General features: G+C 39.0%; 1 protein-coding gene across 3 annotated transcripts in view; it reads left to right on the top strand.

The window, feature by feature from the left end:
- BCAT1 (branched chain amino acid transaminase 1) overlaps positions 1–14709 on the top strand; it is a 102151-nt gene that overhangs the window by 67995 nt on the left and 19447 nt on the right. For all 3 annotated transcript variants that reach the window (XM_042946078.1, XM_042946076.1, XM_042946077.1), the window contains 2 exons: positions 5975–6138; positions 11388–11530. In XM_042946078.1, the coding sequence (XP_042802012.1) occupies positions 5975–6138; positions 11388–11530 (307 nt within the window). The remainder of the gene's footprint in view (positions 1–5974; positions 6139–11387; positions 11531–14709) is intronic.

The raw sequence follows: 14709 nt of genomic DNA, 5'->3' as shown, positions 1-14709 counted from the left end.
TTCTAAAGAGGGACTCATTCTGGCTCCTCCTGGGTACTTCTCTATTGAATTTTCTGGACCATTTGTTTAATAATCCATGCTGAAATTTCTCTTTAGGATTGATTTTGAATATAACCAAGCTGTATTCCCCAAGATATTGGTATAATGATCCTTTTTCCTAAGTGTTCATTCACCACAATTCCAACATTGAGCATTGAATGTAGTTCCATGGTCCCATCTATAGTCATCTTAATGTCACCTTCATGCCCTGCGTGTTGGTACATATTGAATTTATTTACCAGTTATAAATGATTATTTATAAAAGCAATAACAATCGCTATTTGTTGGATGCTTGAACAAGATGAGGTTATGGGTGCTTTCTACAGGTTATCTAATTCTTACACTGACCCTGTGAGCAGGAACTATCATTGCGTTTAACTTTAGACATGACAGGTAGGTGTTCTTTTGGTTGTTTTCTCCTTATCTTTAGGTTTTTTTTTTTAAACTGTGTGTTTTTTAAAGTTTAAGATCTTTTCTTTTAATGTTTATTTTTGAGAGAGAGAGAGACAGAGCACAAGCAGGGGAGGGGCAGAGAGAGAGGGAGACACAGAATCCGAAGCAGGTTCCAGGCTCGGAGCTGTCAGCACAGAGCCTGACGTGGGGCTCCAACTCACAGACCGTGAGATCATGACCTGAGCTGAAGTCCAACGCTCAACTGACTGAGCCGCCTGGGCATCCCAAAGTTTAAGATCATTCTTATTTAAAAACTAAAAAAAGAATGAAGTGCTAACCTTCTTTTTGTCAAGTGTTCAATATATATTGTCTTTCTATTTGACCAGGACTGATATCCTCTACCCATTTTAGAGCAAGCCTCAGAAAAATTCTGGACTTTAGCTTCTTCCCATGGTATTCTTTGAATGTCTACATATAAATTCTGTTAGTTTAGAGGCCAGCACTAAAGGAAATCAGGGGACAAAGGAACAATTTCTCTGTGGTGTCAGCGTAACATACAAGGATTAGCATCAGATTTTTTTTTAATCAAAATAATTCAAATATGGCAAATAAGTCCCCTAGGTTGTTTTCACAACCCCTTTCTATAAACAACATCTTATTAATATGGAGAGTCATTGAACAAAAACGTAGTGAACCTGGTATAACAATGTACAATGCTCTGTGTAGGGGACAAAGATGGTCTTCATGGGGTGTACAGATTTGTAAGAGGTAGGGAATTAAAGAAGCATTTGTAAGAAGGTGTGATGGACATTTTATCTAAATGTACGGAAGTACACGGTGCTGTAATAGCATGTAACACAAGCACCTAACCTTGTGAAGAAGGCTCATTTTCTGAAATCACAGTAAAAATTGAGATTGAAGGATTTATATTACTTCAGAAAGAGAGGGCATGTCTTAGTCTGCTGTGGCCGCCATATCAGAATCCCACAGACTAGGCATCTCAAATACCAGAATTTATTTCCTCACAGTTTTGGAGGCTGGAAGTTCAAGATCAAAGTGCCAGCAGGGTTGGTTTCTGGTAAGGTCTCCCCATAGACGTCCACTTCACTGTGTCCTCCCAGAGCCTTCTGTGTGTGCAGAGGGAGTGGAGAGCTCATGCTCTAATGTCTCTTCGTCTCATAAGGGCACTAGTCCTGTTGGATTAGGGCCTAATCTTTTGACCTCATTTGACCTTAATTACCTCCTTAAAAACTTTAGCTCAAAAAGTAGTCACATTGAGGGTTAGGGCTTCAATATATGTGTTGGGGGCAGACACATTTCAGTCCATAACAGGGGAGCAGAGAGCATTCTGGGTAGGTAGAATAGTTCAGGAAACCATGTAGAGGCAGAAAAGTGAGGAACTGAAAGGGGCCAGTGTGGTTTGAGCATGGGGTGCCTAGAGTGTGAGGGCCCTGCTGAAGGCTGAGGTGAAAGGAAGTGAGGCCCCAGTTTGAACCCTCTCTAGGGTAAGAAATCTTGGGTCCTTCACTTATTGTTTTAAGTTTCAGCACTACAAAAAGAGCTCTGGACTAAGAGCAGAAGATCTAGAGCTTAATAACTGACCTTGGGCAAATCATTTGTTTGGAGCCTATGTAAAAATCAGGAATTATAACCCTTAACTTTTAGGACTGTTTGATCATATAAGGTAAAACCTGTGAAATGTCTTAGAAACCAAAAACTGTGTAATTACTGAGGTGTTTTTTGTTGTTTTTTTTTTAATCTTTCACCAGACCAACTAGTTTTTCCTGCCAAAAGGTCATGAATTTGTGACTCACATGCTCAAAGCTTTGCATGAACCACTGGCCCTCTCTGTATCTCTTATAGAACCCCTCAATCCAATATTCTTTACCATTTTCCCCTCTAAAATAAATTAGGATCCTTTGGGGATTAAAAAAAGTCATGCCACTCTGTTTGAAAAATGTCCCTGTTATTCCCAATTATCTTATTTCTTCTGTCCCGTATTTGTCTTGCTTAACCAGAATTTTTCAGGGTGCCTGGGTGGCTCAGTCAGTTAAGCATCCAACTTCAGCTCAGGTCATGATCTCACACTTCGTGGGTTTGAGCCCTGCAGGCTCTGTGCTGACAGCTCAGAGCCTGGAGCCTGCTTCAGATTCTAGGTCTACCTCTCCCTACCCCTACCCCACCCACGATCTATCTCTCAAAAATAAATGAATGTTAAAAAAACAACAACAACAATTTTTCTGAAGTTTCCACACTGCTACTGTGTTTCTCTGCCTTCCACGCCACAAGGACTAATAGTACCTTTCTCAGCTCTCAAAGCACTTCCTGCCATCATTCACATAACCTCTGAAATCCTGTCTTTTTATGCACTAATTTTCTGACTGACTCAGAAGTGGTAATTTTCACTGGAACGTGTCACTTTATTTTCCATCACACCCGAGTGTCTTGTTATTTTGTGCAAAATATACATGCATTGAATACCTTTATGTGTTTGTGAGGTATAATATAAAGTAAGATGAGTATTTTTGGTACACATCAGAATATCAAGCTAAGTCAGCGTGGTCCCTTGAGAAGTTACATACTTTACCTCTATGAGATTTTATATTCTCCATTTCCCCTGGCCTTTTTTTTTAAAAGCCATTTTTCAATTCCTTATATATTAAAATAATCCAGGAAACTAGCAAAAAGAATTTAAAAAAACCAACAATGTTCATAAGGAAATGAAACTTAATGAAACTGATTTACATTACTTATCAGATGTGGTCTTTCATAACTTCTCTTTATTTGTGTGGTTTTTGCTTTATTTGAATAGAAGACTGACCTTGTCATCATAGAAGTGTGTTTACTGCCATTTAATTAATATTATAAAAGAACTTACTCTTAATTGCAGCAATAGCACAGAATTTAAATTGCTTTCCAGGATAGAAGGGAGAATTCAGAGAAAACAAATAAAGGTTCCTGAGGGTAGAAGCAAACCCAGTCCCAAAGCTCCCTTCCTGATGCAGTTAACTTTTATTTATTTTCACCCTTGAAGCAGTGTGACCATTTGCAGTAAAGTCGCAGAGTTCTTTTCATGAGAAGACGATCGATATAAGTAATCATTTAAGGATGAGGGTGACTAAGCTGTGCTCAACACTAGTACTTGAAGTACTTGTAAAAAACATGAATTGACTTTGCTTAAATTTCAGAAAATAAAATGTTAGTACACATAACCACATTTTCTCAACATTGGAAAATTCTAGTCTATAATTTACCTGCTTGCTAAGAATAAAAGTGTTCCTTAAAGGTTTATTGATTTTTTTTTTTTTTTTTTTTTTCCCCAGAAATAGATTTAACTCATAGGATTATTCCATTTCCATCTGTGCTCTCTATACCACCACCTAGTGGAATAAATGCAAGTTTACCCATCATTTCAAGTCAGGGGAAGGAAATGAGGAAGATGAAAATTAACTCACACCAGTATTTCCGTGATGAGGAGTTATTGCTTTTAGTATAACGCAGGTTGCGAAAAATACATGAGTTTAGAGTGAAAAAAGCCCATTTATATGTTCTCTAATAAAATGCTTATCTGTTTGCCCACAAATAAGCCATTTCATTCAGAAACGTAGAAGATAGATAAATGACTGAAGATGTGTCCTGCAGATTGTATTTCTAAGTTCTGTTGGGGAGCTTCTCTTCATTACTCAATACGAGGGTTCATAAAAAAGTATATTAATCTTCACAGTTCCTCTGAGATGAAAATATCATTGCATTTACTTAACTGATAGGTAAATGAAAGTGTGGAGATAAGATAGTCAGTTTTTATCCAAGCTGAGAAGAAAGGCAGGTTTGTATTATTATTCTGAACTTTTCTGTCCCAAACATTGAAATAAAAAAGGCAAATGAAGTTTTAAGGCTCTTCACTCTTTATTGGTAGGTGAGTCCTGCTCAGCCCCAACTAAGAACAAATCCAAACAGGTAAAAAACCAAAACCTGTTGTTGCTTGCTGACTCTGGTCATCCAAGCCTTTCTTGGTCTCATGTTCACATGGAGTGCAAATGGAATCATGTTCCCGTTTTCTGAGGGTTGCATGCCTTTTAGATGGCATCAGTGTGCACATATAGAGACACATTTTTTTAATGTCTGTGAATATTTTACCTACCTGATTTTTAAAAAAAAATTTTTTTAATGTTTTATTTATTTCTGAGACAGAGAGAGACAGAGCATGAGCAGGGGAGGGGCAGAGAGAGAGGGAGACACAGAATCTGAAGCAGGCTCCAGGCTCTGAGCGGTCAGCACAGAGCCCGATGCGGGGCTCGAACTCACGGACTGTGAGATCATGACCTGAGCCGAAGTCGGATGCTCAACCGACTGAGCCACCCAGGCGCCCCTTTACCTACCTGATTTTTGATGACCTGGCCATAAGTAGTGAGTGAGGGGCCTTGGGCCAGTAGGTAATAGAAGGGAGATGTAATGAAATTCAGAAGAAAATACCCCCAAATCCACTTTTAGCTAGTTTATCAAAACAAAAGCCACAAAATCAGCTTTTTTGTGTGGAATTGAGTCTCTTCTTATTCTGTCCATGACAGACTCTTACCACCGTCTAGTCAGACCAGAGTCTAGTGAAGACTGGACACAAGTGTTTTATATCCCAAGACTGTAATAATCCTGGACTTGTTTTCTTATTTCCAGTGGTCTTGAATAGCATAGAATAGCCCAGTAGCCTTTTTTTTTTTTTTTTTTTTTTTTGCCTTTATAATACATAGCCCTTAAGGCTTTCAGTCTTTCAGTTTTCCTCCTTAGTAAACAACTGACAGTAATTACTTATGAAAACTGTTTTATGCTGGAGATATTTATATGGTTTTGCATTGCTAGCTTATGATTTTCCAGTGTTTGTGGGAAAGACCATTTTCTATCTTTGTCATTCACGTTATAAATTCCTGAATCCTTCATCCTCTAGCTTTTAGGGGGATATTTATCTCCTCTGGTATCTTTGTCTCTAAGGAGGCTACACTCTTGCTGTCTGCTTCCTGTGACAGTTGTAGAAATGGCACACTCACCTGTGCCTGCCACCTGCTGGAGGCCCTGGCATGTCCTGAAGTAGCAGTAGTCAGTGAACATAGAAGGGGAAACTAAAAAAGCAAATATTACATTTCCTGTCCACAGACTAAAGTCATGTCTGGGTTCTTCCCTTTTTCATTTCCCAATCAGTGCAACATTGCAAGGTGTTATATAGCTAGTTGTCAAAAAGGTACCTCTCCTCTTAAAACCCTACTCACACACACACACAAAAAAAAAAAAAAAAAAAAAAAAAAAAAAATTGACAAATTGGCTTTTTTCCCTAAAATCCTGACTCAGAAGGCAAAGCAACATGAAACTTCAGCACTCCATTCTTTGTGTTTTCTTCTTAAAAGACCATCTGGCTTTGTGTAACTCAACTTTAGAAGGAACAGCTCCTGTGCCTAGACAGCCCCTCTGGGAGGTAGTTACAGATCTATTCTAGACTTTACGACTGTTGTCTACATTTAAATTAACAGTCATGTGTACTTTTATTTTATTTTAGCCTTCCCTTGGAGTCAAGAAGCCTACCAAAGCCCTGCTCTTTGTAATCTTGAGCCCAGTGGGACCTTATTTTTCAAGTGGAACCTTTAAGCCTGTGTCCCTGTGGGCCAATCCAAAGTATGTCAGAGCCTGGAAAGGTGGGACTGGGGACTGCAAAATGGGAGGGTAAGTAAATCTGTGTCTCTATCTAAAGGAAAGAGCCCCTCACTACCACTGAGTTATGTTCATCCCACATCAATCCAAGTACATATATTAATATTCAAGTTGAAATGCTCTTTTTTGCTTTGTGTTTACTCTCCAGTATTGAATTGTGCTAGTTTAAAGGATAAACCCGTGACCCTTTGTAAGGGAGAACCAAAGGCAGGAACTGGAAGAAGGGACTAGAGCAGGAACAGCATGCATGCTCTGAACGAACTGTCCCTGGAGGCTGTGTCTCTGGCTGCAGGCGGACAGGTGGCCTTAAAGAGCATCTGGTGCTGGGGACGAGGCTCTCAGTTGCCTCCAAGGAGTCCTGTCTGGGGAAGGTGCCCGCTTCACTCAAGTGCTGTCTTCATTGCCACAGATTGTAGCCCTACCTGCTGCCAGCTGGCCGAGGGACAGCCCTGCTTTGGCTCTGTCAGGCCGGTCTCATTGGCCATATGTAGCTGGCTGGAAATAAAAGAGCATTTAAAAAGTGTTAGACAATTTCAGGGGTGGACTTGGCCGTGACATGAGAATGCCCCTCTGGGTGAACAAGAATAGCCGGATTAACCAGTGTGGGCTCTTCCTTTGTGTGCATCAAGTGCTGATGTGTATCACAGACACAGGCAGCAGCAGTCCTGGGAGGCGACTCGGTGGCAACTTCTGGGCTGTGGGAAAACATGTAGATTCTGGGAGCCCTGGGAGCGTTCAGTGACATGCTGCTGGGATGTGAGAGAGGTGTTGACAGCTGGCTTTGAACCCTCTATAGTCTTTCTGTATTTTTATTTTTAAGAGAGAGCATGAGTGGGGGCGGAGCACAGGGAGAGAGAGAATCCTAAGCAAGCTCCACACCCAGGCAGAGCCCGACTCAGGGCTTGACCCCATGAACCTGGGGTCATAAACTGAGCGAAAATCAAGTTGGATGCTTAACTGACTGAGCCACCCAGGTGCCCGTTTTTTTCTTTCCTACAAAAAAAAAAAAAAAAATTATCTCTCTCTGTCTCTCTCTCTCTCTCTCTCAAAAATAAATATTATAAAAATAATAATAAAAGAGAAATGGCAAGTGGGAGGCAGTAACTTACATCTGTCTGTTGTTTCCAAGAGGTTCTAAAGCTCCTATGCTCTCCACCCGGAGAAGTGCAAGGAAAACACAGGATTTTGCATTCAGTATTAACCTATTTGGTTGGCAGACATTTGGCAGCAGCCTTAGATTTATATGTTATTGCTTCTTCTCTAAGCCAATTAATTCAATAATTACCTTCCAAGATTTTTAGGACCTCTATAGTTAACTGGAATTTATTAAATTGCTGTGGATTCTCCTAAGCTGAAGGACTTTCTGCTTCCTAAGTGAATCTGAGGAAAAGAGAGAAGGATTTTTTAACTTCTAAGATTACTCCACCTGTTTTGAAGCCACCAGCGATAGTAATATTATTTTATATCTAAATATACATAAGTGAGGGAAGTAATACAATGGCACACAGCTGCGGGAGAGTTGTAGCACAGTGCTCACCTGTGGTTAGTGTGGAAATCAGCTGTACCAACTACTACTCTCTGGGTCCCCCGACTAGAGATTCTGGTTTGTTTGGTCTGCTCTGTAGCCTCGCATCAGAATATATTAATGTGTAGCCAAAGTTGAGAAGCCCTGAGCTAGAAGAAGGTCCTCCATCGTAGGAATGTCTTATTCCCAATTTCTTAGTTTCTTAACCTGGAAAGAATGGGGCCTGCTGCCTTCTTTCTACTCTATCTTAATTTTTCCTCTTTCTTTTTTGTTGTCTTGTACTCTCATTTGGCACTTAACTACAAGCTTTGAAGTCAGCTAGACCTGGCTTAACCTAACTGCCTTGGGATGTTACTTAACTGCTTTAAGCTTCACTTTCCTCATTTATAAAGTTAGGCCAGTGATACCCACCTTACCTGTGAGAATTACTTGGGATAATATAAAGTGCCTACTACCATGTGGTCAACCTATAGAAAGCTCCCAATTAATGTGTTATAACCTAGCAGTTAACAACGTGGGCTTGGTAGTCAGAGATATGGGAGTCATACGCTTGTAATCTGTGTGATCTTACATAATTAAGTACCCTCTTCCTCTAAGTCCTCAAAAGTATAATAAAGTCTAGTGTTGTTGTAAGATGATTCAGTGAAATAATGGGCTTAAGTACCTAGTTCCCTGCCTGGCAGGTACTAAGCATCCTGTCAATAGACAATAGTTGATATTCTGAGGCTTGCTTTCTTGTTTCATCTCCTGGACCGTGTCTTTTTTTTTTTTTTTTTTTTAACGTTTATTTATTTTTGAGACAGAGAGAGACAGAGCATGAATGGAGGAGGGTCAGAGAGAGGGAGACACAGAATCTGAAACAGGCTCCAGGCTCTGAGCTGTCAGCACAGAGCCTGACGCGGGGCTCGAACTCACGGACCGTGAAATCATGACCTGAGCTAAAGTCGGCCGCTTAACCGACTGAGCCACCCAGGCGCCCCTCCTGGACCCTGTCTTAAGAGCAATCTGTTGGATTTCACACAAGAGAATTTACTCTTTTGGAGAGAGATATTTAATATCTCTTCTCCTAGATATTTATTCCACTTAAAAATTTTCTGTGTAGACAGTTTTCCAACTTTTTCATTTTTCTCTTTTTCCAAAGACATGTGTTTCTTTTCTGAATATTGGCAGCACATGAGAGGGAACCCAAATATATTATCAAAGTATTCATGACCCGTGGATATTAATAATACAGTTTACACCTGAGGGAGAATTTTGAGGAAAAACTCATGTGGGGAAAAACACTACCTATATAATATAGTAATCAGTCAATTAGTCAATCAAATAAGCACCAAACAAGTAAAACCCCCTTTTTCTTTCAGTATACTGAAACACTTGAGGTTTTTAAATTCTCTTTCTTGCCCAAGTAGCTTCATGATGCCAAAGAATCATGGTTTTAGTTCAACCAACACCCTCAAAAGTGTGTGTGTGTGTGTGTGGGTGTGTGTTTAGAAGGTTCTTGGAAAGGCTAGTTATTCATGCTGTGAAAATTCTGTTAATGTTAATAAAGAGCATTTTATGAGAGAAATCAATTATTTTTAGATTTGGAAAATCTCACTGGTTGTGTCTATGAACTAGAGAGAAGTCAATTAAAATAGAAGTCATTTTAAAAAAACAACAAAAACTTAATTTCATTAGGATATAAGAGGCTCACATAAACTGTTTCTTAGTTTTTATTGTTACTGTTTCATTTTGTTCTGCATAACTCTATGCAGTATACAAAGAAAGTATTTGCACTTGCCAGAAGAATTTGTTAAGGCAAAAATTTCAACTGACTTGCTTAAGTTCACATATAGCCAAATAGTAGAAGTACAAGAGCTGTATGTAAGCCTCCTGGCCCCAAACCTGTGCTCTTTCTATTGGACTCCCCTCTGAAGCCTTGTTTGTTGTTATTAAAAAGTATTCATAATTTTAACTCCACTTATTGCTTATTTACCACTAATTCTGAATATGGGTGTCCTAAATTTTATGCTCATTAAGTAAAATCCTCCTATGTATAAGTGTGGTATCATCTCCAGGTGCACCAATAAATTTACATTTTATTATCTGCATTTGGAAGGTCTTTTAATGAATCTTGTATTACTTTGATGTGAGTAAACCTCATGACTCAGGTTGCTATACCTATATAGTATAATGCCCATTTTTCATCGTTTTTCTAGGATGTTTTAGTTATTAGTCAATACTCTTTGAGTTGCAAGTGAGAAAACCAACTCAAGGTGTGCCTGGCTGGCTCAGTCCAGTGCCTGCATTAATAGGAATGAGTGAATAAGAAGGGCTTATGTGAGCAGCCTAGGTTACATGTCCATCCATTAATTCAGTTGTGCAGGGCGAGGTACTGTGACTGTCACCCCAAGCAGAATGACTTGGCTCCAAAGGAAGGGCCAAAGAGAATATTAATGGGAAGGCAAGCCGTGTAGTTGAAAATGGCAGATAGCCGCCATGAATATGGTTCTTGTGTTTAAATTATACTTCCTTTTTTTTTTAATGTTTATTTATTTTTGAGAGAGAGAGACAGAGCATGAGTGGGGGAGGGGCAGAGAGAGAGGGAGACACAGAATCTGAAGCAGGCTCCAGGCTCCGAGCTGTCAGCACAGAGCCTGGTGCGGGGCTCAAACTCACAAACTGTGAGATCATGACCTGAGCCAAAGTCAGACACCTAACCGACTGAGCCATCCAGGCGCCCCTAACTTATACTTCTAATTAGACATTTTGATCTTGACCAGATATAAAAGAGATAATTTAAAAGGCCTAGGTGGGTATTTTGTGGGAGATGACATTCATGCTTTGTAGTCGTTATTGTTGTATGTTTGGTTGTTTCTGCTTGTTTGTATGGGAGCAGCATAATCAAAGGATGGGTTTAGGGTTTATTTCCAAGCCCTGCTTGTCATATGGTAGTGCTTTCCCAACTTGTTTGCTAATGTCCTGTGAAAGCCCAGGAAAGTGAATTAAACAACCAGGGGCTTAGGGAGGCAAGCAAACATCACATTTATTTGAGGACTCTTATGTTTTATTGAAAACATTCATCCATATTTTGTAATATACTCCATAATTTTCTTATTTAAGTTTAATAAAAGATAATACATTTAAAATACTAAAGTAAACTGCTATCCTAGGAAGATGTGCTGTCTTCCTTTGATTTTGAATAAATAGTGCAGGGTGAGAAAAATGGGCTTTTGGAATACTTTTGGCTAAAATCAGGGTTTTTAACATTTGGTCCCACCCTTTGGAGAATTTAGGCATTGGGCATTAGCTATTCCTTGGGTACATTGAAAGGTCTCAACTAAGAGCACAGCTTGGTGCTCTACTACTTAATGTTATTTGATACAAGTTTGGCTAACTCATAGTACTGGTGTGAGATTTAAATGAAATAATTCATGGACAATTGCTTGGAATGTGAAAAATACTTTTAATTGTTATCATTAACTTAGCTATTTACCTCTTTTCATTATCTCTACTTTACAAGTTTGTATTTTGCTGTGTTCTTTCTCAAATGAGTGCAATTAGATCATTTAGCTTCTCTAATGAGTTTCCTTTAACGTTAGGCAGTTAACTAGAGAATATATGTGCATACATACGTGTGTGTGTGTGTGCACGTGCACATAAAGGAGATGTGCATTGATCACATGCACATGCAGATTGGTACCAAAGATGAGGGAGTGGTATATTCATAATCAATACATTTTCTCTTTCTTAAAAGGAATTATGGCTCATCCCTTTTTGCCCAATGTGAAGCAGTGGAAAACAGCTGTCAGCAGGTTCTGTGGCTGTATGGAGAGGATAATCAGATAACTGAAGTTGGAACCATGAATCTTTTTCTTTACTGGATAAATGAAGATGGAGGTAATTCACTCAGATTTCAGCTCTTTGTTCTTTGTCAGTCATATTCAATAGGCCTGGAAGGAAAAGAACTAGGACCTTGGAACAAGGAATAAGTAGCACAAGTCCAAAGGCTAAGGACCACTGTGCTTTGTTGTTCAAGTAGAAATGAGTTTAAATTTACAGAATTTATAAAGGTTTTGGTTTCGGTTTTTGGCTCTAGATGTGCTTATCATTGAGATGCCAACTTAAAGAATTTAAATCCCCATGATTTGAAGATTCGTAGCCTTATCCCCTCTGCCATCTTCGTAACAGCTTTTCTATCTGAAATCCCCTGCATTTGGAGATAGGTCTCAGATCAATTCACCATATACTATATGTATAAAATGTAATAACAGGCATCGTCTACTGATTCTACTGATATGAGATTTAGTGTATTCTCTTGCTAGAAGTCTTTTAACAACTGATGCCCTTTCTACATACTTCGATAATATATCAGGAGCCTTCCAGATTTACTCTGGAGCTCAATTTGATTAAAACACACTATTTTTATGGACAAATTCGTCCCTTTTAGGATTGTACTTAGATTCTGGTTCATTCAAGTCTGTTAATAGGTATCTACTATAAAAACCAGTTATTTCTATATATCTAAATATCCTAAATGCTCATCTTTCTTTTCTATTTTTTTTAATTAGTTGGCAGAAACATATAGGTTTAGTGAAGCATTGGCAATGTCGATGGTATTGGATTAAATGGCCAATCATGGGGAAAAATACAGATAAATGCATTTATTTCCATTAGAATTTTAATAGTCACAAAAAATTTTAACTATCTTTTTAGGCTTGTTTATGTTCTTATGCTGTTCATTTCACAGTACTGAGTATAGAGACTAGAAAAAGTTCCCAAACACTTATAAAGTCTGAGTGTTCATTTCAATTAAAATTTTAAGTAAAATTTTTATTTTGAAGTAGCTACAGTAACTTCTCTTGCTCTTTTGTTTTTTGGCTACTAATGTTGGAAAATGGTGATTCACATGTGGCTGACTTCAGAGCTATGCACTAATTTGAGCATTAGTTGTAGAAACTAGTAAGATGAGCCTTATATTCCAGTCAGAGGTAGAATAAATAGAAGGTGTGGTGAGTACACCTTGTCCTGGGGTTGACCATTGGTAATCCTTGGCATCTGAAAAGCCAGATACAGGTCATGCTGATTCTTCCATTCCTGTTGTTTATACTTGGCACTATTTAAAAATACAATTTATACTGGAATATTCGTGATTTCCAAATTTGAGTCATTGCCTATGACATACCTCAAAAGCTATGCTTGACAGATGACAGCCAATGTTGCACTCTGCATTTAGGAGATAATAGGTTGATTCAACTCATTCTTTGCATCGCCTGCCCACTCCAACGCCCTTGCCCCCCCCCCCAAAAAAAAACCACACAACTCTAAACAAAAACAGTTACATCATACAGAAGTGGTACCATCATTATTTATGGATGGGAGATGTCAAGATTTAAGTACAGTTTGAATCAGAGCTCCATGATTTAACCAAGAACACAAGAAACTTGTCCTGGTGAAAAATTACTTCTTATCCAAACAATAATCATGAACCATTTCCGCCATGGCTTTTAAAGGTCAGAACGGAAATGAGTGAATTTGTCTTCTGACTCTTACAAAATATACAAGACCTTAAGAGTTGCTATTCACATTATGGTTGCCTGAGATAGCTTTAGTCCATCTTGAGGGTGTTCACCTAACATATCAAATAAAATTTGAAGTAAGGGGACAAGAGATGGAATAAATGTTTGGACAGTACCATGAGAGAAGTCAGTAGAATGTAAGGAATAACCTTTAGGCTAAAAACAAAAGAAGACGTCGAAAGAACTCTAACTTCACCATGTGGCTTTAGGAAAATACAAAGAATAATGAGTTGAAAATCAACAAAATACTGATTTTCACAAACTTTGCCTATTGGAGGTATGAGTAGAACTCTTTTAGTAAAAACCTACCTTCTTTCTATGAGCCCCCACACTCACTGCCCCTTTGGGACATGATGGCTGCTGCAGAAAGGTATATAAAATAGATAATCTGTGTTCACAGCACACTGCTGTGCACAATAACTATCTGTGGCAGTTGGCCTATAACCCATGTGGTTTTGGCTCTAGTAACAGCAACCCTGGTGTTAAGATCACACAGCAGCGATTCTCTGTTTTACTGTGTTGGTGAGTAATTTAACATGCACATTTGCTATTCACTGTTGGGACAAACAGTTTTATCTCGCACTGGACTTTGGAACTATCCTGAGAATAAGACCCAGTTGTGTGGTTGAGTTTAGAGTTAGTCTGGGAGAATGATCATGACAGTGAATGTTGTTGTGGCTCAGTCTGCTCAGGCCCCATGAGCCTTCTCAGACATCAGGCATTTACAGACTTTGGAACATTCTTCCCTGGGATGTGGGTGTGGCTTGCTCTGTCACTGCTTTCAAGTCTGCCCACTTACCCCATTCTCAGTTAAGGCTTTCCTCGAGCATCATAATAAATTGCAAACTCCCTCCCCCTGACCCCTAGCATTCCTCATTATCTTCCCTCTTTTTTTTTTTTCCTTTTTTTCTCCATAGTCTAACATACTATTTAACATAATAATTGTTCTCTACCTGTTAGAAAGTAAACAGGAATTATATCAGTTTTGTTCACTGCTTTATTCATAGTGCATAGATAAGCCAACTGCACACAGTGCCTACCTCGATAATGTATATTTGTTGAGTAGATAATAATTGTGTGTGCTTGGGCACTCATACAAACCCACATTCCCAGTTTTTATTAGAGATTGACTTTGGGATGTCACAGATGACTCCTGCTGTTATTGCTTCTAAATTCTTCAACTCCTAAAAATGATTTCTTTGTCAAAAACAAGTTGTGTTTGTAGGCTCTGTTTTCCTCATGTTGGGCAATCTGGAGCTAGTTCTGGCTCTTGTAAGCATGTTTGTGGTTGCAGAGGAAAATGAATATTTCTCACCCAAATGTTGTCATGTCATCATCTCTGTCTGGCAACCCGAGAAACAGATGTTCTGTGTCTTGACCTTAGGCTAGTGGTTACAGTTTTGGGTGTTAAGTATATTTCACAGAACTACACTTGCACATGCGAGGCCGCTGTTTTTATTTAACTTGATGTAGCCTTAGAGCTCAGCAAGCTTTAGGGAA

The sequence above is a fragment of the Panthera leo genome, chromosome B4, assembly GCF_018350215.1.
Source record: "Panthera leo isolate Ple1 chromosome B4, P.leo_Ple1_pat1.1, whole genome shotgun sequence".
Lineage (NCBI taxonomy): Eukaryota > Metazoa > Chordata > Mammalia > Carnivora > Felidae > Panthera > Panthera leo.
The sequence above is the reverse complement of the archived record's forward strand: the minus strand, read 5'-3'. Positions and strand labels throughout refer to the sequence as shown.